Source organism: Urocitellus parryii, chromosome 5, assembly GCF_045843805.1.
Source record: "Urocitellus parryii isolate mUroPar1 chromosome 5, mUroPar1.hap1, whole genome shotgun sequence".
In the NCBI taxonomy this organism is placed as follows: Eukaryota; Metazoa; Chordata; class Mammalia; order Rodentia; family Sciuridae; genus Urocitellus; species Urocitellus parryii.
In genome coordinates, this window is record NC_135535.1 from 70,913,271 (window position 1) to 70,938,477 (window position 25,207).

A 25,207-nucleotide genomic window follows, 5' to 3' on the forward strand; every position below is an offset into this window, starting at 1 on the left:
GCCAGAGGTTCAAGGATTCTGCTGAGTATGTGAAGTGGAATTTCTGGGAGCAATGGATAGTGTCACTAGGACCATGGATGTCACTGGGTCAGAGGAAAGGGCTCTCAGACATTAAAGCTATCTGTTTGCTTAACTGTTCTAATATTGAGCTTCAAGAGATTTTTCAAGTTGGGGGAATTAATGCTGCTGTATTAAACTCTTTGGTCACTTTGTTTTGCAGGGGTTCTTACTTTACCATATTTGGTATCTTCCTTTTTAAAAGCTTGTCTTAACCTTGTGAAAATAAAGATTTTAGTATGAAGAGAAAGTTACCTCAGTTCTTTGCCCTATAAGTTCTGTTATTCTAAGGATTTTTATTGTACACATTTAAATTATGGGAGAAAATGCAATAATGAAATGATAATTTTCTAATTATGAAACAACAGAAGACTACATACAACAAAAAGACATTAAAATGGGGAAACATTAAAGACCTATGGGTAAATTTACAAATGTTAGAATAAGAAATAGACTGGGGGAAATACAGCATTAAATACATTGGGCAACTATTGCTAAGTGATCAGTAATATGTCTTTAAAAATCAATTATTATGATTCACAATTCTCACTTATTGGTTCAGTGATCTTCAGCAAATTAACCTTACAAACCAAATTTAGTTTTCTATAAAATAATGTTTTCTAATTATCATGAAGACTAAATGAGATAATGTTTGTTGCAAACTATGTGTTATATAGTAAGCAATAAAACACGGTTACAATTATGATAAATCATTCAGGTTCATTCAAACTTATAAGGGCCTTACTATTCTAAAACCAAAAGAAGCAAAGCACATGAATAGTCATTCAGTTTGAAATTTGTGCCTCCTCTCACAACATAGTAAAAAATATCAGGGTCAAATATTCTATTCTACAAGAAGTTATTCCTGGATTCCCACCTGACCCAACCAGAAATGACTTCTTTATCCCTTGATCTCTTGCAACCCTCTGTAAACAGAGTTTACACATTTACATGATTCACATAATGAAGGCCATGTATTAAAGGCATTTGTTTCTGTACTAACTACCAAGCTAAACTGTAAGATTTTTGAAGGTGGCTCTCTTTATAATCATCTTTTCATCCTAAGAAGACCCTAATATACAATAGACTTTGGGGGGGGGAAGTGTATTTAATAAATTTAAATGTAGATCTATTTCAACAAGAGTTTTTCACACCTATTTTAGCAGTATTTTCATTTTATATCATGCTGAAATTCTCGAATAGAACATGTGCTATTGTACTATATATCTGTTGAAATCATGAGCAAGAAAACTATGTAAATTTTAGAGTGTCTGTTTTGCCTAAAGATAAGCAACTCAATGTGAATACTAAATGTAAACCTCAGCTTAAGTCCAGCTATGAATTATTACATGACTGGTGACATTTTTGGGAATGGAGTTTTAAAATATATGGGGTACATTGACATCCCCAAGTTAGGAGTAAATCAATGAAAACAAACTATTAATGTTATATGTACCATCTGCATTTGGAGGAATCCATGTACATATATTATTACTATTTTTGAATTCTTTGTGTGTGTGTCTGCATGTGTGTGGTGATGGGGATAAAACCTAGGCCTTGCATATGCTAAGCAAGTGTTCTACTACTGAACTACACTGCCTTTTGGGCTGAATATTGTTATTTTTTCTATGGAGGAATTTTACTATATTGAACCTTGTCACTGGTGTGAAATCAGTTTTATGTTTTATGTAGAGATTGAGAGACAAAAAAAATTGTGGTATACAGAACGAATCATTTCCAGGTACTTCTATAAGATTACTTCTATAATATTATATATATTATACTATATTGACTGACACCCAAATTTCCTCTGCTTGAGATTGTTGACTGATGATATTTTCTTTCCATATGTTTATTTTTTCTCATTTTATTTAAATGTCCAATTCATAGATTCAGTGAATAATTCAATTTTTATTAAAATAACCATGTGCTATTATTTGTAATGCAGAAGAGTTAGAGATGTATTTCATTGCAATTTCAGCTGTCACTTGGATTACCTCTTCACATGAACAATGAAATCTTTACTGATAATGTGGAAATAGCATTGAAGCATATGGATTGGATATTCCAACCATCATAGCTGCATATCTGCTTTTCAGTATATATGAAATAAAAAATGGAATCCGCTCCCTATTACATCCTGACTTGCTTTTTTTGAACACTGGAAAATAATAATGATTATAATTTTATATTAAAATTTTCTTCCTTAATTTTGTTTATTATACTTTGAATCTATTAGAGGAAGTTTCAAAATCAAGAGGTGGACTGGTAGGTTGATAATGTAATCCTCAGGGAGTCATAAATTAACATTTGACCAAAACAATATGGAGTAGCAATTATTAACTATTTTTAATGATGACTCTATAGAATAGTTGCTTATTGTTTCACTTGCATTCTGTTTGAGAAAGGACTGTCAAAGTTTACTTTTCTGTCAGAGTATAGAAATTTTTAGACTTTTCCTAGGGTCTCAGTTTATTTCATTGATGATTATAACTATTGCCAACTTAGTAGTATGAAAATTAAGTGATGATACAAAGAAATTAATATTTTCTGTTTTAATATATGTTCTTGTTACCTGAAATATCCCAAATCAAATAAAAACCAACATAGTAAATGAGTGTAAAAATAGATCAGATTTTAAAAAATAGCTCCCATTTGTTACCTACCCTACAATTGAACAAATTTGTATTGACTTGGATGATGATAGAAGTAACTCCTATCTTACTAAACTTATTTTTATTATTTATTTATTTATTTTTACACTTATTCATTCACCATTTAATTGCAAGATGGGTTTGCTGTTATACTTGTAATCCCAGCAACTCAGGAGGCTAAGTCAAGAGATTGCAAGTTTAAGGCCAATTTTGGAAACATAGTAAGACCCTGTTTTAAAATAAAAAGTAAAAAGGGCTGGGGTAAAGAGCTGGGTTAAATCATCAGTTCCGTAGAAACAAATAAAATATATTCAATCATTTATTCAAGATTTATTCTTTGAATACTGAAATGGAACACAAAATAATCAAAATTATTATAAAAAATTCACAGTTCCAGGGCAGGCATTGCAGGAGGGGTGGAGATAGAAGAACAGTGAGAAGTAGATAATTAAAATACATTAGCATAACCTGGAATATTCTACTAGGGAAAACATAGTAGCTCTTAATTTGCAGGTATTTTCATAAATGACATGAAATTTTTGTGTAATCAGTGAAGATGGTCAGAGTTTTCCAGAAGAACCTGAGGAAGAGAACATTTCAGACAAAAGGAGCAATATGTGTAAAGGCATAGGTGTATGTCAGAACCTGAAAACTGTCTCTACCTTGAACTGCCTGGGAGCCCTGCCAAGACAGTAGAACACAACAGAGGAAACCAGGACTTAGGTTGTGTAGTTATTTAACATTTATTGAACATTATCATCCTGGGTACTAAACCAAATCTTTTTAGCCCCTTCCTGTGCCCAGTGAGTATGGCCTGATTAAGAACACAGCTGACAGGAATGAAAGCAGCGTCTGATCGTTCAACAGCTATTCTTACAGGGATATGGTTGTTCATATAGAGATTTATAGATTAGCTGTGGCACTTTGAATTCCACTGGGAAGAAAATTGGCACCAGGTGCAAACTTCAGAATGTAGATTTATTTTACATCAGGCCACAGAATCCAAAGGAAGGTGGGCTGACCATTCTGGTTCCTCTGCAATGTCATGGCCATTCAAGTGTAATACCAATGAAGAAGCACATGTGTGATCTATGTATTTTACCCCTAAACTACCAATAGTAAGCATGAACTTATTAAAAACCAGGAAGTTTTCTTATACTATTAGGGGGTGTAATTTTGTACAATTTTGAGTAATTCAGTGAGGAATTTGGAAAATAAGGTATTCTTCATGCAATTCTATAATCTCAGTGTTTGAACTCTCTCTTCTGATGGATTCTTGGGAATGGTCTCTAAGAATTTTATTACAGTGCTGTGATTAAAGGTATCATAACTGTGAGCTCTTATAGCAGGAGACATAAAGTATCATAATGAAATGTTAATCCTTATTTTTTAAAAATAAAACACAAGATATTCTGTTTTATTAGTTGTAGTGAATAATTCTAGTCTAATCTCAGTTGGTTGTGCCAAAGGCAGTTTTTTCAAAGTTACAGGTACATTATCATTATAATGGCACAAGTAATAGAGTTATAGAATGAAAATCAAGCATTATTTTTTGCTCTCATAATTTATTTCATATGGCTCAATCAATGTAAATTAATAAAATACATTTTTAATTTTAGGTCTAAATATTTCTGTGAAAGACTAATAAGTAGTGTTGTGCAGGGATGTTATCTGGATAACGTGTGTATTTACTTAACATACTTCATTTTCTGTTCATCTTGACTCTGATGTTAGGTCTGTTTTCCTTTCCATATTCACTATAATTGTTTTTAACATTTACATTTTTGATGAATGCTAGAATTCTGAAGTTACCTAATATTCCTGTGAACTTGGGCAGGATACATCAATACTTTGAACTACCACTGACTCCTCTTTAAAATGATGATAGATACTGGTTCGGCCTCTCTTAATGGGGTGTTGGAAAGATCAAATGATTCAGTGCTTTTGAAAGTATCAAGTTATAAGCAATCAAAGGAGACACTATATTGGTTGTTTCTTTTAAAGTTTGCATTTATACATATTATAAAATCCAATTTAACTTATGTAATAGATATATAATACTTTGTTTGCGAAGAGGGAAGGAATTTAATAAGGCGGTCAAATATTCCCCCAACAGTTTGCATAAGTATCTTTATGCCCCCAAGTGTGGATGGAGGTGTTAACCACAGGCACCTAACTCCCAGAAGTACAATTCCATTGTACTACAGTCATGACTCATGGAGTAATACAATTTCATATTGTTCCCTATCTCAGGGAACAGTTAGGTGGCAGAGTTATTTTACTATAATTACTCCCCAGATATTAACCAACAAAGAATATTCACAGCTGACTTTGGAATATACTTCTGAGAATTAATCCCCATCCTTGTCCCAGTCAACTTCTGTTCTACTATTGGTGGGCCTGTTCTCCAAATCCTTTTGTATTTAATGTTTGTGGAAATGTAAATGATGTGTACACTCAGAGTACTACTTCAAAATCTGAGGTCTTTTTTAGTTTGCAATTTGTATATGTCTGTGGTTAAATGAATTCTCATTATATAAACAAGATATAGGTAGAGTTTAAAATATAGTATCTTTGAAAATATATCTTTGGGTAACAACATTTTATTCCTCATTTCAGAACATGATGAGTGTGTCACAAATCAGCACAACTGTGATGAAAATGCTTTATGCTTCAACACTGTAGGAGGACACAACTGTGTTTGCAAGCCTGGATATACAGGGAATGGCACCACATGCAAAGGTAAAAGGGTTGGATGCCAGGTTCTCTTCCATTATGTATATACAGCATCTTTCCCTTCCCCTCTCCCTTACCGTCAATGTTCTGGATGTCTTACACAATAACTGAGGGCCTTGTGTGTGGTTCATAGTCTTCCTCTCTGGAGGTAGGAAAGACCAAGGAATAATATTAATGCGATGGCTCATAAGCATGGGTCTTAAGGCCTGGTGTGTAATACATTGGAGCCAGATGTTGGTGCTCCAAAATATTACCCTGGGTTTATAAAACTCTGTGGAAATCTTTAGTGTCTATCATTCAAAGAAGGTCTACCCCCTTTGGGTCCAAATACCACTAGGATTTGCTTAGAAAAACTATACAGAGTCTAACTTATCCCAGAGGGCTTGCTTCAAAATTTGGATCTTCTGAGAATTTGTTGAGGATTAAGATTTCATCTGTGAGCCCCAAATCTTCTTTCTCTTACTTCCTACTGATTCTGATTTCTTTTTGATATGAAGAGTGAAGTTTATAACATAAAGAACTCTTGAAATTATAAGCAGATGCAGATATAATTCCTATGTTTGAAGGAAGGAGAACTTTAGACAATGTCAATATTCTCCTAAAAATTGCTTGAATAGACTCCCAAGTTCCTGTATCTCTGTTGGAAATGGAGAAAAGCTGAGATATAAGTAGTTTAGATGTAGAATCTGAATCATTGAGTTCTGTGCTTCATCAGTAGGCTGCAACCTTGCAAATTACTTCAAAGAAAATGTGCACATGGTCTGGCAGATGTATTATTTTTTATTTATGAGGTTTATATTTGAAATCCATTTGTGAATCCTTGATGAGCCAGGTATTTTTCCCCCCAGAATGGAGACAGATTTAGGATTGAGGACCAACAGAGGCACATGGCTTCTTTGTGTTTATTCCTTTAACTTAGCACCAGAATTTACGATTTCTACATTCCATTACCCTAAGAAAGCATATCCTAGCTAACTAGAAGAAGCACATGCTAAAAAACTAGACAAAACTTTAGCCTCAGTGCCTGAAACAACCTGGTCTAGTTCATTTATAAGATACTGTCAATCTGAGAAAGTAGCCTCTGAGTCTTAAAGAGCCAAAAGTATAAAATTAAGTGGAAACAGAAGCTTTGAGGGAAACTCAGTCTCTCCCATCTTGGTTTTTAATCACTTTTTTTGTTGTTGTTTTTCCTACCTGCCTTGTTTTCCTTTTTTTTCTCTCTCTCTCTTTTATTTTTCCCTGAACTTCTTTGAAGGCAACACATCCCAAAAGATGACCCATACGGGGATTCAAATCTTAGCTCCTTTTCCTACTTCCAGAAAAAGTTTCCCTTTATTCTCAAACTCATTTTAATACATCAGTCTTTACAATGTCTTTGCCCTTAATCCTGTATTCTGACCTATCCTTACCTGAGAAATGTCAGACTCTCCCCAAAGATCACTATAATGAATTCTTCTTACTATTGAGAAATTCTAAGCCAACAGGACTTGGTTTAGAACTTTTCAAAGGATGGGGTATCTGCCTAATTCTGATACTTTGGTTGATGTTTAGAATGGTCACAGCCCTATGAGATCCAAATCCCCTCCTATTTCCTTGTCTCAGTGTCTAGGAGAGCTACCATTTTTTAGGTTTATTTTCAAATTGTTACAATGAGATTGAATCTGAATTTTAATGTGCTTCTTATTGTGCAACTTACTGTTTTGTTAAAAGAAGTTTCACTATTTTGTTTTACTGGTAAATATCTTTCACATTGGAAATAGTAGCTTTACTAATTGTGTTGAAATTTCTTACACGGATGGAAAATATTAGTATTATAATATTAGAAAATATTGGAAATTATAATAGCTTATGTAATTTGACATCCACACCTCTAAGAAAATGAAAGAAGTTGGACTTTGAGATTATTGAAATACTTCTAACATGCTAAAATCATGTACCTTACATTCTTTATTCATGTATCTAAATTATTTTAGCATTTTGCAAAGATGGCTGTAGAAATGGAGGAGCCTGTATTGCTGCTAATGTGTGTGCCTGCCCACAAGGCTTCACTGGGTCCAGCTGTGAAACGGGTAAGAATATCATTTCATCTTCTAGAAAATGAATTTTTACACTAAAGCATAAAGTAATCCATGAGGAAAATGATGTTTCAGGTTTCAAGTGGGCTCTCAAAGCATGGAGCTATTAATAAGGAAGTGCTAGGAGGAAAGAGGTGGGAAGTTTCAATGATGCATATTCATTGGGCGATTCCCCAAAGTCACGCTAAGGAGGTTTTGCAACTATTTTAACTATACGCATATTGAACTTTTTCAGGAGGATGTGTGGGATTGCTGGAGATTTCATGGCTTCATAATTCTTATTACTCACTGTGAGCTCATTTTTACTGAATCTATGGGTTTTTTTTAAAGCATAGAGTTCAAGCTTATGGTCAAATTGGTTCCTAGGACACTCTGCCTTCTACTTCTACATTTGAACATTTTTAATAATTTTTTTATCTGGCCCATTCAGTATTCTTTAATTTTTGTTCATTTAGGAAATATTTAGAGTTTTCTTTCCCCTAATTATTCCTCATTCAAGGAAGGCATTCTGAACTCACTTTTTCTTATAGAAACCAATACTAGAAACTTTAAAAATTATTTTAAAAATAATATATAGTCTATCATTAGCTTATGAGAACAAAGTAACATGCTTCATCAGATTTTAAAATGTGAGATTTTAAAAATGTGAGTATTACCTCCTACTTAAAATTGTGCCAGTTATATTTTGGTTGCCATTGGTTAAGTAGTTCAAGTAGCAGATGTATTCAGAGAGTCTTATTATTCTCCCTAAAAGAAATCTGCCACCACTGGTGATTGACAGTTATCATGTCATATTGCTTTTCATAAATCTTACAGCAATAAATGTAGCACATGCTCTGCCTCTATTCTACCTGCAGTCATCTGATTTAATAAAAACACAAACTGACTGAAATATGAGACAGAAAACGTTCCATTCTACTTGGGAAGTGAAAATTCTATGGAAGAGATACTGCCCCTATGCACAAAAGTAAATCACAAAAGGTCTTATATCACTAGATCATCTCTCTCTTCAAGTACCTCTAAGTGACATATTCAAACTTCAGTGATTAATTTCTCATCCCCAATATGAAAATGCCTAGTGACTACCTTTAATGTGTAGTACCCTTTTTAAAGGTATCATTTCCTAAATCAAGAGTTCCCCAAACTTATTATGCATGTGAATCACTATATAGTTTGTTAACATGTTAAAATTCAGATTTTTATAATTAATTATAGACTTTACCATAAACCAAAATTAGATACCTCTAATGCAATCACCTTCCAATATTTCTATCCCAGAATTTCTACCAATATACCATACCCACACATATCAAGGTACACTTTGAACTTCTGTATATTTACACTTAGCAAACCAAGTTTTCTGAGTACATTCTCAAAATTGTACCACTCTAATATAGAGTCTGGATAATGACCTGCTGGCTTTGTTAGAACCTTTTAATGGTGTGAGGAAAATGGTGTGGAATTTTGAATAAAGGCTGTCTTGAAAATCTTGGATGAGTAATAGCCATGCCCAATCCTACAGTATAATTCTCCCACTAGAAAATAAATCATATGATGAAATTATAAAAATCTGGAATGTTGTAAAATTAATTTTAGCAATGTAATATTTAAGACGGGTGTAAAAATAACCCACCAGAATATTCAGCTCTCTCTGTTTAATTATAATTGAACTTTATGTGAATACAATCCCCAGATTGACTCTAAATAGCTGTCTGTAGCAGCCCAGGGCTTTGAGAAGAACAGATGTGGGCTCAAAATCTAATTCTACTGTTTACTTGTTTTGTGACCTTGGGTAAATTACTTAACTTCTCAGTGTTTGTGCCCTCTATATTTCACCTTACTCTTCGCCACTCTCTTCCAACGTAGCTATGATTTCCATTTATATATAAAAATATTGGGTTCACAGTAATTTAAAATTTTTTTTCACTACTACAGCAGTTCAGGGATCTCAGATTTGTCTCTCCTTCCAATTCCCACAGAATATCAGAACAAAAATTTGATCATATTACCCCATGTGGAAGGAAAAAATACTCTTTTGATGTTCACCATTGCATTTTTACACATGATAGATAATGCCCTTCATACTACATATTCACCCAGCTTCACTATTGTGTCTCTCTGGCTCCTCATCTTATTTCCATTTCTAGGCATTGAATTTGAGAGTGTACAAGGTGCTCACTGTTCACTTATGTATCCTTGAGGCACAGTGTAAGGCTCATACCTTAGCAGTGTTCAGTAAATACTTGTGAATAAATAAAGGTGCAAATGAATGAATAACTAAGTGATGAGGATTAAAAAATGGTGCAGTAGCTTCCATATTTGCTGGACTTCCTTGAAGGTTAGTTTAAAGAATCTTCAGGGTCATATGGTTCTGTTCTTATATAGCAGATGAGGAAATAAGGCATAGAGAGGTAAGGTAACTTACATAAGGTGTTGCATTATGGATCCTATATCTCTAATCTGGAACTCACTCGTTCCTAATCCAGTGTCTTCCTCCTCTCTTTCTTCATCTTCCATTTTATCCTATGCCATGCTGTTCATCCATAAATTCGTCATCCTGTCATCCTCTATCAGGTCTGTGATTTTTATTATGCCCAAATTTTCAACTACATGATAATCCTGTTGTCTTTAACAGTGAGAACTGTGGCAATTTTTCCTCACAAAGTAAGAAAAGCTTTAAGATTGTCAAAATTTGCAAGTGTAGGAAGGGCCTACTTTGGTCTGCAGGAATGCTGTTCTGATAACCTATAAAGGAGATTAATTTGTAGTCTCAGTGGCCAACCATTTGCACCTTTGTAATAGAATCACTAGGGATGAAATAACAGGATTTCCCTGTTTTTTTTCTTTAACTATCTTAATGTTTATTTACCAATTCTTGTTATTTTAGTAAAAAAAAGTCTCCTCTGCATTCTCTCCCCTTATTTATTTAGTTTATTTTGGATATATATATATAAATATATATATATTTGCGGAAATAGTTGAATTAACTTACTAACTTCACAAGAGATAAGTGTGTGCTTTATGGTGAATGGAATTAATATTTCATGGACTTCTTTCTTAACCACTGTACAAAATCACCCACATAACTTTATATTTAATTAAATATCTTAATATTCCATCAGGTATTTAACTTGGATTTAGTAGGGTGATTATTTCCTGGATTACTCAGTAAAATGCATTAGAAATCTATGTGCTGAAATTTAACAACTCTATCACTGCCATTCCATATTTATTATACAGTTGCTAAATCTCAGCAAACATGTTTCTGATGAACTTATTAATATGCAAAGTTGTTTTATGCTAAAAGTGAATCTTTCAGAAATAATTTAAGGCATAATACTAAAAGAGTTGACAGTTCCCTATAAACAACCACTCACTTAAATAAAAATAAAATGTTTATAACTGGGAAGAAATTGGTATCAAAGGGTAAAGCCCCCCCCCCCAAAAAAAAATTCTGAAATATCAAAGAAGAGATCACACATTTGGGTGACAAATGGCTTCTTTTTTCCCTTGTATATAAAATTATGAGTTTCTTGACCACAGATCAAATAATTTTAATAATTTTTATTGAATTATTAACATAAATTTAAGTTGTTTCCTAAATGCTTTTGTATCTTAATAAATATAGTTGCAAAACAGCAAAATGAAGGATGAGGCATATAAGAGTGTTGCTTTGCTTCAAAAATAACTCCAAATGGATTGACACAGGTTGATTTAAAAATATTGTGCATGTGTGTGTGTGTGTGTGTGTGTGTATGTATATGTGTGTGTATATATTACAAGTTGTGTGTGTGTGTATATATATATAATATATATATTTTACAAGTAGTTAAAATCTCTTTTTACTTAAAATATGGATTTTTGCTAATGACATATATAGTTAATATTCATTAATAGCAAACTATTATGGTTCCTGATATAGTTGGACTGCACATTTTTCATCATGGAATGTACATATTGATTTAATTGCATCATATATAGCTTTCTTTAAGACATGTATTTATTTTTTAATAGTATGCTTACTTAACTCATTAGGATAAATACTGAGGAGTAGTGTAGCTGGGTCATATAGTGGTTCCATTCCTAGTAATACATATTTTTCAAAACTTGCATTAATTTCCATAGGAGATTTTACATGGGAAAACAAAAACAAATTCAGAAGTAAGACAAAATTCTCAAAACATTTCTGATACAGAATACCTTTTATTGTCACTAAAATGACTCAGTTAAATTCTATTCATTTTTCATGGGAGAACAGTAGAATTTGAGTAAAGTATTTGAGATAACATGATAAATATAATTTTAAAATGAAACAAAAACTTCAGTAACCCTGCTTAACCAACAGGAATATCTTTTTAAAGTTTTATTTTAAATTTATTTCTGTTCTTGCTTAACCAACACAAACTTCATATATATTTAAAAAAAAAAAACATTAAACAAAGAAAATTCAGGATGGAGAAACCTCTGATTCACTGTCTGTTAAAGTCAATTGTCTGGATCTAAATTTCTCACAGAAAGAGATAGAACACAACAGACACTAGTATGGCAGTATGTAAAAAAGTGGATGTGTAACCAATGTGATTCTGCAACCTGTATACAGGGTAAAAATGGGGAGTTCATAACCCACTTGAATCAAATGTATGAAATATGATATGTCAAGAACTATGTAATGTTTTGAATAGCTAATAATAAAAATTTTAAAAAAAAGAAAAAAAGAAAGATATAGAGCAGTTTATTTGGTAGCTTTTGATGGGGGTATCTGTTAATCTGCCTAGGAAGAAACCTGTATTCATACTTTCTGAGACCAACCCAATTTTAAAATTGGACTCTAATGATAAAATGATTAAATGACATTTGATGGATGTATGTGTATGAATCAATTTTGTATGAATTAGATCCCAAAGACACTCGTAATATTAGGGATGGAAAAAAATTAAAGGAAACAAAAACACTCTAACTAAAGGCTTTTTTATTTTTATTTTTTAAAGTTTCTTCCAGACTTTTATTTGCCTTTTTACCTTGTTGCTATCTTTTGAATTTTTCAAAATTTTATTTTTTTAAGAAAACTAATTCATTGATGTAATTTTTTGTTTTTAAGAATTGTGGTCAATATAATAATACACAATTTACCATTTAAACCATTTTAAAGCATATGATTTAGCAGTATTAACTACATTCACATTATTGTGTTACCATCACCACCTTTCATCTCTAGAACTTTTCTGCATTCTCCAGTTGAATCTCTGTACCCATTAAACACTTAATTCCTTACTTCATACATCTATCAACTCTGGCAACCACCCTTATACTTTATGTATACTTCTGGCTATAGGAAGTATTATATATTATTTGACCTTTTGTGACTGGCTTATTTTACTTAGTAGAATGTCTTACAATGTCTTTGATGTTCTCCAAGTTGTACTACACATTAAGATTTATTTTCTTTTTAATGCTGAATGATATATATATATATATATATCTCACATCATTTTGTTTATCTATTCATACCTTGATGGGCACTTGGGTTTTATATTTAGATATTATGAACAATGCCACTGTGAACATGGAAGTATAAATGTCTGTGTCCCTGCTTTTACTTTTTGTCAGTTATATACTCATAAGTGCAATTTCTGGGTCATATATAATTCTGTGTTTAATATTTTAAGGGACTGCTATGCTTCTTTTCATACCATTTTATATTTACATCAGCATTGCACAAGGGTTCCACTTCCTTGCTTTGTCAGGGGCTAGGGATATAGCTCAGTTGATAGAGTGTTTGCCTAACATGCCCAAGGCCCTGGTTCAATCCCTAGCACTGCACACACACAAAAAAAAATGTTGGCAAGTGTCAGTTTGGATGAAGAATTTCTCCCAAAGGCCTTTATATGGAAGACTTGGTCCCCAGTCCATGGCACGATTTACTGGGAGGTAGTGAAACCTTTAAGATGTGGGCCTGGTAGAAAGATGTTTAGGCATTAGAGGTGAGCCCTACAAGTAGATGTTGGATCCCTGGGCCCTTCTTTTTCATTTTTGAACCATCATGGTGAGCAATTTTACTCTAACATGTGCCCACTGCCATGATATGCTGCTTCATCAAAGGCCTCAAAGCAATAGAATCAATTGAACATGGACTGGAACCTCTGAAAGCATAAGCTACAACAAACTTTCACTCTCTCTGTTTTAAAATTTTTTGGTTATAGATGAACCCAATACCTTTATTTTTTAAAATTTATTTTTATGTGGTGCTGAGGATGGAACCCAGTGCCTCATACATGCCAGGCAAGTACTCTACCACTGAGCCACAACCCCAGCCCAGCTTCTACTCTTTTCAAGTTGATTATCTCTGACATTTTTTTTTTTTACACTAAAGGCTTTTTTTAAGAAGTGCTTTTTCCTACTGGTTCTTTTTAGTTATACATAACATAAAGATTCACTTGACTTAAGTATAAAGGCATGGAATATAATTTGCTCTAATTCAATTCCTAGTACTTCCCCTTGTCCTCCCATCTTCCCTCCCCCTGTTCCCTTCCCTCTATACTACTGATCTTCCTGTTATTTACTTACAGTTGTTTTTTTTTAATTGATGCCTTGTGGATATACATAATGGTGACAAACAGTGTTTTATATTCATACATTACATAGGAAAGTTAGGTCAGATTCATTCCACTGTTCTTTGATTGTTCTGTCCCTTCTCCCCCTCAAGTCCCTTCTTTCTTCTATTTTGATGGAATTCTGCACCCCCATCCTGCTTTCCTTTTCTTTTTCCCCTTATTTTGGACTAACTTAAGCATATCAGAGAAAACATTTCACCTTTGACTTTCTGGGTTTGGCTTATTTCACTTAATAATATAGTCTTCAGTTTCCTCCATTTACTGGCAAATGCCATAATTTCTTTCTCCCTGATGGCTGAGTAATACAAGGGAAATGCAAATCAAAACTACATTGAGATTTTTATCTCACCCCAGTCAGAATAGAAATTATCAGGAATGCAAATAATAAAAGGTATTGATGAGAATGTGGGGGAAAGGGACACTCATACATTTTTGGTGATACTGCAAATTAGCGCAACTACTCTGGATAATAGTATCAGGATTTCTCAAAATTAGGAATGGAACCGCAATATGGCCCAGTTATTTCATTCCTCGGTCTATATTAAAATATCTAAAATCAACCACATCAATGTTTATACCAGCACAGTTCACAATAGCTGAGCTATGGAACCAACCTACGTGCCCTTCAATAGATGAGTGGATAAAGAAAATGTGATATATAAAATGGAGTATTACCAAGGGCTTTTTGACCTTACCCTGCATATTAGTACTTCTCTGTATTTGGTGATCCTTAAATTCTTTTAAATTAGACTTAAATTATTTAATATTATGCCAAACTCTGGTGTTCCCCTGAAGCATTTAACATACTGGTCAGGAACATAAAAGTTGAAGTCAGAGACAGCAACCTGATTTTTAGCTTATTGCTCAATACCTGTTTCATCTTTTCATGTTACTCATTTTTTTCACCTTAATTTTCACATGTATAAAGGTGAAGAGGATATTAATATCAACCACATAGGAGTGTTTTGGATTAAATGAAGTAAGCGAGGCAGACAGTGTGATGTGTGGGGCTTTGTAAGTCCTTGATAAATGATATCGAATATAACTATATCATAAATTCTTAGTTAAATTTTAAATATAGAACTTTTTGAGGATTTGGGCTATCCTTGAGTTATAAAAGTTAGAATTGTTATTCTTACAAATGATTGTAGTGTTCTTGATTTATTTATAACCAGCTTTAAGTACAATTTTAGTACACTTTAAGGTTTAAAATATTTAATTCAGAAATGTACATCCTTCACATTGACTTAAAAATTGCTGTTTTACTAAGGATTGCTTTGCCTGTGCTGGTCTTTTTTTCCATATTAATTTATAAACACTTTTCTAGATCTGTGAAGAATATTATTGGTATTTTGATGGGGATTGCACTGAATCTGTATATTATTTTTGGTAATGTGTTTATTTTAACAATATTGATCTCCCCATCCATGAACAAAGGAGATCTTTCCTTTGATTTTTTTTCAGTGTTCTGTAATTTTCATTGTAGAGATCTTTCACAAATTTGATTAGATATATTTTTTTTAGGTTTTGGAAATGGAATTATTTTCCTGATTTATTTTGTCAAAAGTTTCATTATTTCATTATTGGTGTATAGAAAAGCTACTAGTTTTTAGATGTTGATTTTGTGTCAAGCTAACTTTGCTAGAAGTCTTCCTATGGAGGTTTTGGAATATTCTAAGAATAGAACCATGTTATCTACAAACATTAATAATTGGACTTCTTTCTCTGTTTGTATTCCGTGTAATTCCTTCTTTTGCCTATTTGCTCTGGCTGAAATTTCAAGTACTATATTGAATAGGAGAGGTAAGAGTGGACATCCTTGTCTTGTTCCTGATTTTAGAGTGAATGCTTTGATTTTTCCCCATTCAATATGATCTTGACTTTGGGTTTATCATATATATAACCTTTATGAAGTTGAGGTAAGTTTCTTTCACACCTATTTTTTCCAGTATTTTTATCATGAATAGGTGTGAAATTTTTTCCAAGATCTTTTCTGCATGTATTGAAAATTATCATGTGATTTTTGTTCTTGTTCTATTTTTGTGATACATAGCATTTATTGATTTGCATATATTGAACTATACTTGCTTCCATGAAATGAAACCAACTTGATCATGGTGTATTATTTTTGCAATGTGTTTTTGAATTTGATTTGCTAATATTTTGTTAAAAAGTTTTACATTTGTGTTTATCAATAACATCTATCAGTAGTTTTCCTACCTTTCTGTGTCCTAATCTGCTGGGAATATCAATAAGTAGAGCCACTTTGGAAATCAGTATGGAGATTACTCAAAAGATTAGGAATGGAACCACCATATGACCTAGCTATGCTCTCCCCAGTGTCTATCCTAAAGAATTAAAGTCAACGTACTATAGGGATACATAGCTTAGCCATGTTTGTGGCAACACAGTAGTCAAATAATAAAACCAGCCGAGGTGTCTGTCAACAAATGAGTGGATAGAGAACATGCAGATATATCTACAATGGAACTTCTTTCAGCCATAAAGAAGAATTAAATTATGTCATTTGTAGGAAAGCAGATGGAACTGGAAAGAAATCATGTTAAGTGAGATAAGGCAGACTCAGAAAATCAAGGGTCATATGTTTTCTTTTATGTATGAAAGCTACAGAGAAAAAATGGGGAAAAGTATCTTACAAAAATAGAAAGGAGAACACTAGGGTAGAGGATGGAGATGAGGGGGGTTGGGAGACCACCAAGGGGAGGACAAAGGAAAATACTGGGAAAAGAAATTCATTAAATTATGCTATCTTCATGCGTGAATATGTTGAATACCATTATTATGTATAATTATTATGCACCAATAAAACAGTAAAAAAAGAAATCAGAAATATCCACCACAAAATGTGTTGTGATATTTTAGTTCCAATGCAAATCTTTTAAGAATTAATGTTTTGTAGAAGTTTTTAAAAAGTAGTTAGAAGTTCTCAAGGTTAAATCTCAAAGTCATTCTTCCAGGTTCTTCAGGTTAATTAGAAAAAAATCTTACTCACCCTTTCTATGTATCAGTCATGTATAATGGATAACAACTATGATGGGGAAAATTTTCAGACTCTTTATTGTAAGGTTTATCTAATTAACACTGAAAATGAGGACACATCATGGAGCTGTGTAAGGGAAAAAAACATTTTTCAAACTGTTAGAGAAGGTCTCCAAGGAAAGAGGACAAGTGAAAACATTTGAAAATTTGGAAAAAAAATTACTTTTTCTTTAAAAATATTGATAATTTTCTCACTATATCACCTTTTTATAATTTGTATTAGGTCTTTGAATTCCTAGAATTCATATCTCCCTGTTATTTTTTATTCTAAGCAAACTGAATAAAATCACTTTATACATTTTTAATTTTTTCTAAAATAACTGAAGACATCATTAATATTTTGAATAAACAGTATATGTGCACATTATAAAATTTAAAATTAAGAGTATATAATGAAAAGTAAATCTCCTTTATATCCTTCCCCAGTAATTGATTTTTTTCGATATCATAGAAATCATGCCGTATCCTCCTTAGAATGGTTCAAATAGAAAAGCCTGTGTCATAGAGACCTACTGCCATTCATCTTGTAAACTTTTAATTTGTAAAAGTATGCTGTTACCAGAGGGAGTATACATCTAAGGGACATAATCTTTCTCTTCCTTTGGGTATCCCATACATTGGGTTGAATGTTCCTCAATTTTTCATTCATAAATTATAAATTTGTCCTTTTTTACATAGATGTACTAATGAACTTCTATTTGTTGAAACTATAATGGAGGAAGGTAAAAATGATATCTTAAAGAGACATTAGAAATAAGGACGTGAACAACTATTTGGGACTTAGGATTCTCTAATTCAAAATATATCCACAATGCAACATTTTTATCTATACTCAAATTAGTTTTGCTTCTTGCATTTTATTCCTTTCTTATATGTTTGTTTCTTTTCTTCTCAAAGGGAATACCTCATACTTGGCTTAGAACAAGAATATCAGTAGTAAACTCAATCTTGGTCTGAGAAGGGTTTTGACATTATTGCTTTTAGGTGAGTTGGGTATAGAATTGTAAGTTTTCTTTAAGCACTGTAAAGGAAGTTTTCCATTACTTTGAGGGCCTCTAAGGTTGCTTTTGAGAAGTCTGATTGCAATCAGTTGCAATCCATCAGAAAATACTGCTTTTTCCCCACTCTAATTTCTTATAAGATCCCTTTTCCCTTTAAGATCCATTTTTCTTGTGGTACATGGTTTCAAAATACTGTCTGAGTATAAACATGATTTCATTTATTCAACTTTGCTTTTTAACTATTCTCTTTTTTTCTTTTCTTCTATACTTTCTGCTTGATATATATTGGTCTTTATCTTTCCTGTTTCTTCACTTTTTTTGTATCTCCATCTCTTCATCTGTCACTGCTGTGCCTTTTGCACCTTTTCATATTTATCCTTTAGTTTATCAGTTATCTCCTCAACTTTGCCTACTCCTTTACCTTACCCACTGACTTTTTAAGAAATTTCAATTATTTTCATTTTAGTTTCTGGAATTTTTCTTTTTCAAGTCTTTTGGTTCATTTTTTTCCTTAGTTATTATTCTTTTCTTATACTTTTAAATCCTTTTTTATGTCTTTGAGAATTTTAAACATACTTATACTATAATCTTTATTATATTTCTCTATTATCTGAATTTCCAGAGGATTTAAGTCTGCCTTTGATTGTGCTGCTGTATTCTTGCCTCTGATGTAGTGTTTCTTCATGTGTTTTGTACTTTTTGCTTCTCACCCAATTATTTTCATTAAAGCTTTGCCTGTGAAGTTTGAAGTCTTTTCAACGAAGAGAAATTTTCCATTTTTTATGCAGGTATACCAGGAGTATTGCAATCCATATTTGCATTAATTTCTTTGCCAAGTGGTATACTCCATAAGTGGTGTAAATTTTAACTTCAAAACTCTTAAAGGGCAATCATTATTTTCTTATCAAAGATTATATAAAGAGTTTCTCTTCCTATGCTAGTGGATGTTGCGTGTGTGCGCGGTTGCGCACTCGCTTCTAACCTATACCCAAACTGAGGAATAGAACTATAAGGATCCTGCTTTGTTGGAGTCTTGGACATTCTATAGGATGAAGTACTCTCTGCTCTCAACCATATTGGCCTTAGAATCCAAATGTGAGGTTCAACTTTTCTCATGCTACATAGGAATTTTCATATTTTAATGAGGCCAGTTAAGACTTTAATATCTTATTTTTAAGTCATATGTTTGGAGAAAACATTTTCAGGTTATGCAGTTCTCAGTATTGCTAGAACTTACAGGGGAAAATCACCTATTTTATTTTTTTTTTTTTTTAGTTGTAATCACCTATTTTAGATGTAGAAATTATTTTGCTGATGCTCAGTGACTTCTAAGAGTGATGAACTCTGGTCGTTAATTAAATCTGCAGACTCTAAGGTGAAACTCATATTGATACAATAAAATGGGTGGAATGTAGGAAAAAAACAATAGTGATATTAATTTACTAGAAATTGAGCTAGAGGTTTGACTACTTTATTCTTGTCACCAAATTTTTAATTCTCCTGAACACAGTCTGAACTTCTAGAGAGTTCTTGTGTGTGATTAGTTTCTATTATTTATTTATTCTGTCATGTAAATTTCTGGAAGAAGCCACTGGATCCTAAGTGTAAAAAAAAAAAAAAAAAAAAAAAACACCCATAGCAGTCAGCTTTGCCCATTGCCCACCCTTATTACTCATTATTTTTTTGATAATAAATTATATTCTAGGTAAACTTTTTTAGATTTAGACTAAAATGTGGTGTACCAGGATCCAGTTAAATAGCAAACATGGGCCTTGGGTCAGTTCAAAAAGATCATTCAAATTTGTGAACGACATATATTGGGGATGGTAGCTAACATGAGAAAAATACAGACTAAGAATTCAGAATAATTTAAATTGTAGGGGAATGGGATCTAATAACATGATGACTTTGACAGACAGTTAACAGAGCCTCCTGCTGATCTGCTAACAGCTCTTAAATAATCCACAGTGGTTTTCGTTTTTTTTTTTTTTTTTATTGGTTACTCAAAACATTACAATGATCTTGACATATCATATTTCATACATTGGGTTCAAGTGGGTTATCCACTGTGTTTTTCTTAATTCTGATCTCCTCCACCTTTGGCCCACACTCTGTGTCCTTTGCCCCCTGCCCCCATTCCCCACCCCCTGCTTTCTTTAGTTGTCCTTCTCACTTGCCTTTTCCAGTTTCCTCCCAGTGGGGTATGGTTCATTGGAAAAGTAGAGCCTACAATTTTGTGTTTTTCACGGGGGGCTTTTCCATCATGCTTTGCATGTACAAAGAAGTTAATAAAAATTAATAAAATGTCAATTCACTCTTGTATTTAGATTAGAAAAACCAGTTGCACAGGATAGGGGAAACCAAATTTAACAGTTTTTATCCTTTACTTGATGACTAACTCTAAGTTAAATATGAATCAGAAAAGCATACTGTGCTAGCACTCCAAGAAAATGTAAACTTAGCTTAGGTTAACATAAACAGCTTGTGAAACAATACATGTAATAATCTCCCCAAATTCTGCATCACTTATTCTATAGCTAAGTTGAATAGTTGTATTCATTTTGATTCAATAGTTTTAAGATATTATTGGCAAATGGGAGTGTGAACAAGGAAAAATTTTCCCAGAGACGAAAGCCTGACAGAAATGAGATGGTAATTGAATAAATCCTTGATGTTTAATCAGGAAATGAAAAAGATAAGAAAATCGAAATGTGATGTGTGAAAGCTATTCTTAAATACATGAAAAGCTAAAATAGTATATGGATTTTGGATTTGATTATTCTATGCAGTTCCATGGAGTAAAACTAGTAAGTTTACCAGAAGGCAAGTTTCAGCTCCAAATAAGAAATGTGCTAATCACATGAACCATATCAACAAGGGATGACCAGCTGGCATGTTTAAGCAGAATCTCAATGATCAAGTGTTAGGGACCCTGGGACTAGATGTCTGGGACTCTTATCATTATAGTTTTCATAATAGTAACTAATTCAAACTGCCTTCTGATGACACATACTTTAAAAGAAAGGAGGCAGTGTACCTTGATGGTTAGGAATCATGAACAGGTTTGGTGGATGGATGGATCTGGGGTCCAGATCCAAACCCTGCAATAACTACCTATGTAAGTGGAGAAAATTACTTAATTTTTCTGTGTCTTTGACTATGTCTTGATTTCCTTGTTTTAAAATGGTATGATAGTAATAATGCCTACTATTGTTGCGAAGATTACATAATGTTTGTAAACTATACAGCAATGGCTCAGTAAATGTTAATTATTATTATGACCTTATGCTTAATCTCTACAATAACCCTCTGTAAGTACTTATTATTGCCAGATGAGGAAGCTGAGTTTCAAAAGATTAAGCACTTTGCTCTGACCTGTAAAGTCAGTTAAGAGGGGAAATAAGGACTTGTGCCCAGGGCTGTAGGACTAAAATAATACGTGCTCTTTCTGCTCTGACATTTAGCTTCCTGCTACACCATAAGATGATGAAATGCCTTTGAAATGGCAGCAAGCTTTGTGGAATATAGGTGCCAAATTGTCTACATTAAACATTTATTAAGCTCCTGTGCATGCACAGCACAACGTGATGTGTGAAGATGCAAAAAGTAGCATGCACTTCTTTTCTCATGGGACTTTACACCTCTAACTGTGTTAAGTACAGGGGAGCATTGAAGCTAAATGACAGAGAGAGAACAAGTGGGTACAAAAATAATACTAATGCCTTTTAAACGACTGTTAACTACAAATCGTGTCTGGTTTGGTAAACCCAGAAGAAATTGCTCTCAAGGAGAATGAATTCTGAGCTGTAATACCAGCAGTGATAATTTAGTAGGGAAGGCTTCAGGATAAACTGCTGGTTGGGACCTGGGAGGCAAGCAAATAGCTGATTAAAGGTGTGAAAACTACACTCTGAAGTGTTAGAGTTTCCACTGCCAATCTTCTCAGTATTCGTGTCTGAAAATAATTATGAGTAAGAATGAACTTGGACTTCTAGTTTAATCAAAAGCCTTAACAAGTTAAAAGAACTCTATGATTTTCTTGTTTTTTTAAGATATGGAACTCTTTCTTATTCTCCTTATATAAGGTATGTTTTCATTTGTCTTGAGTAGACTTTAAAATACAAATTACTCTTTCACTCAAGGATGCTTTTTCCCTTCAGATTCTAAAAGGTTCAACTCCAGTCTTAAAATTAACCTTGCCTTGTCCTTTCTATGTAAAGTCCATATGTTTTTACTACTTGTTATCATTCTCTTAAATAATGTTTATTTCAAGGAAAATAAATAGCTGACTGAAACTGTTTGTGTTTATTTGTGCTTGAAAATCAGTCTAATGGACTTAGTAAAAATTATAATTTATTATTTATTATGATCCTCCTGGTTTTGATCATTTATAACACAAATAGATAAGTTACAGCACAGATGCTTATAAGCAGTTACAAGTGGGAAACAAAAGTATGTTGCATATTATATGGTGCCAGAGCTGTTACTCAGTGAGTGATGTGAAAAGGACTCTTTCCATAAATTATAAAACCTAATTACAAACCAGAGAGTACTGAATCTGTTATGCAGATAATTTTGTATCCTACACCAAGTAAGAATCAATATTTAGTGTCTAAAATAAGGTAAATTAGAATAAATCAGCCAATATTAGCTTATGTAGGAGCAGAAAGAGGAAAATTGTTAGATTTTTGGATTAATATGCATATTATTTTATCTGGAATCAAATCTTTATCAAGGACTTTGCATTCTTGAAAGACAAGTAGGATGTACTTGCACTTGCTGTAATCCTTTACTTCAGACCCCACCCTTCCCCTGGAATGATTATTTTGGAAATCAAATGTAAATTCTCAATCACTAGTTCCAAAATATTCAAGTTTTTTTCACCATTCTGCAGCATTTGATATATTAACCAAATTCTAACAACCTCATTTTCTTTGCTTCCTTGACATGCCATTTTCTCCAGACTAGTATTGTGACCACCTTATATGGTTGGTGTTTTCATTCACAGTTTTGGAGAAAAAAAAAAAAAGGAACTAAGTGAATTGACCAAGGTTACAAAATTGTCTTGTTGAAGAGCTAGAATTAAGCCCAGGACTGTATCAGTCCAAAGCTCATATGTAGAACATGTGCCCATCATGAAAGTATCTACATGTGTACTCTTCTTTAAAATTTTATATTTTAATAACTACACGTATTTATAGGTACAGTGTGATAATTTAATACATATGTACCATGTGTAATAATCATATCAGAGTAATTAGCATATCACTGACCTTATGCATTTATCATTTCTATGCATTGAAAATCCCTGGACTCTTCTAGTTATCTTGAAATACATAATAAATGGGTAGATTGCAATTACCCTACTGTGCTATACAATATTAGAACTAATTTTTCCATCCACCTGTGCTTTGGCACCCATCATCTGATCTCTCTCTCCCTTACATGCTCTCTCCCTTTCCTGTCCACTAGTGGCCACTATTCTACTCTCTGTCTCTATGAAATTAACTTTAGGAATTTCTTTATATGAGTAAGAATGTGTGGTATTTGTCTTTCTGTATGTGGCTTATTTCTACAAGTGAGTTCTTACTGCTTACTCCCCTACCTGTCTGATTGCCCTGTTTTTGTTTTAGTTTTTTTCATTTTTTTTTCTTCTTATCACATACTGAATGTGGAAATTTTTCAAAATTACACAATTGTCATCTCTGTTTTTTCTTAACACTGTCTCCTTTGTGGAGTACAACCACTGTCAAGTCTTCAAAAGAGTCATCCTAACTAGGTACTTCTTCAAAGCTTCATTCCCACACCCGAGGGATGTGTCTGTTTCCACTTGGACATTTTGTGCTACACTGTGGCCCTTTGTTACTTGCATCTGAATGTGTTCCTGTCTTCACAACAGTTCTAAGCCAGGTAGACTACCTTCACCCTTCATTTCTTTCATTCCCCTCAAAGCAACCAATACAGATAGTACACGGCAAAATTTAACCAATGTCTTGAGGATAATGAAAGAGGGCTAATCAGGAGCAAAGCAAAGACAAAGAACAAAAAAGAAATAGAAATCTCAAGATTCTAAAAGTGCTTTGGCTGTTCTTTGCTGTGGAGTGAGAGATGGGTTTTCCATTAAGCTAATGAAGCTTGTTTCTGCTCTCTTCACTTGCCTGGGCTTCTTTCCAGACCTTGAGAGGAGCTCTAGCAATGTGTTCACCTGGTCATAAATTTTTTATAAAATTTACAGTAGTAATATATTTTTGGATTCACTTTTTCTTGAGAGTCCCTCAAAATATATTGGCTTCTGGCCCCAAGCACTGCACAGAGTTAATTCTTACAGGTGGGATATCTCTCACCCTGAAACGCTTCTTTTTCTTTAGACTTTCTTTTATTACTGAGACCTTTATGCTTTCTTTGTGACTATCAAGCCTTAAATTCTAACACTCCCCCTTCTGTTTTTGTTGTTGTTGTTGTTGTTGTCTTTCTAGAGGAAGCATCACCTTTCATGTCCAAGGAAAGCATCCAGATATTTCTTAAACCAAGATTTTTTCCTATGTCATGACATGTTCCATTCTCCTAGATTATCCCCTTATTATTTTGAAGTGCCCTTTGAAATTCCCTACCACTGTATGCCCAACGTGGTGCTTTTTGCTTAACACTCATTTAACCATTTTAATCATAACAACAGTATTCTTAAAGAACACTTTCATGAACATTTTAAAAGCCAATGCTCTGTAAGGTTAAATAATGTGCCAAGGTCACATAGCAAACATATGGTAGAATCTTGAATGTGGCCTTCAATATGCTCATTACCCTTTCCACTTCATTATCCAGACACTAGAAATTCCTCTGTGAACCTCTCCTTGATTTTTCAAGTCAGAAGAGCTCTTCCTTTCCTTTCAATTCTCTTTTTCTTCCCTGAAATTATCTTGTGTTGTTTTTAATCTTAAGGCATAAGAATATTATCTTAAACCCTATGAAATTTGACACTGGTAATTTATTGAATGGTTTTGTGAGTTATATCT

The 25,207-nt window shown here is 33.1% G+C and overlaps 1 protein-coding gene across 2 annotated transcripts in view; it reads left to right on the plus strand.

The window, feature by feature from the left end:
- Nell2 (neural EGFL like 2) overlaps positions 1–25,207 on the plus strand; it is a 367,974-nt gene that overhangs the window by 266,158 nt on the left and 76,609 nt on the right. For both annotated transcript variants that reach the window (XM_026401419.2, XM_026401420.2), the window contains 2 exons: positions 5,331–5,453; positions 7,421–7,516. In XM_026401419.2, coding sequence (XP_026257204.1) covers positions 5,331–5,453; positions 7,421–7,516 — 219 coding nt within the window. The remainder of the gene's footprint in view (positions 1–5,330; positions 5,454–7,420; positions 7,517–25,207) is intronic.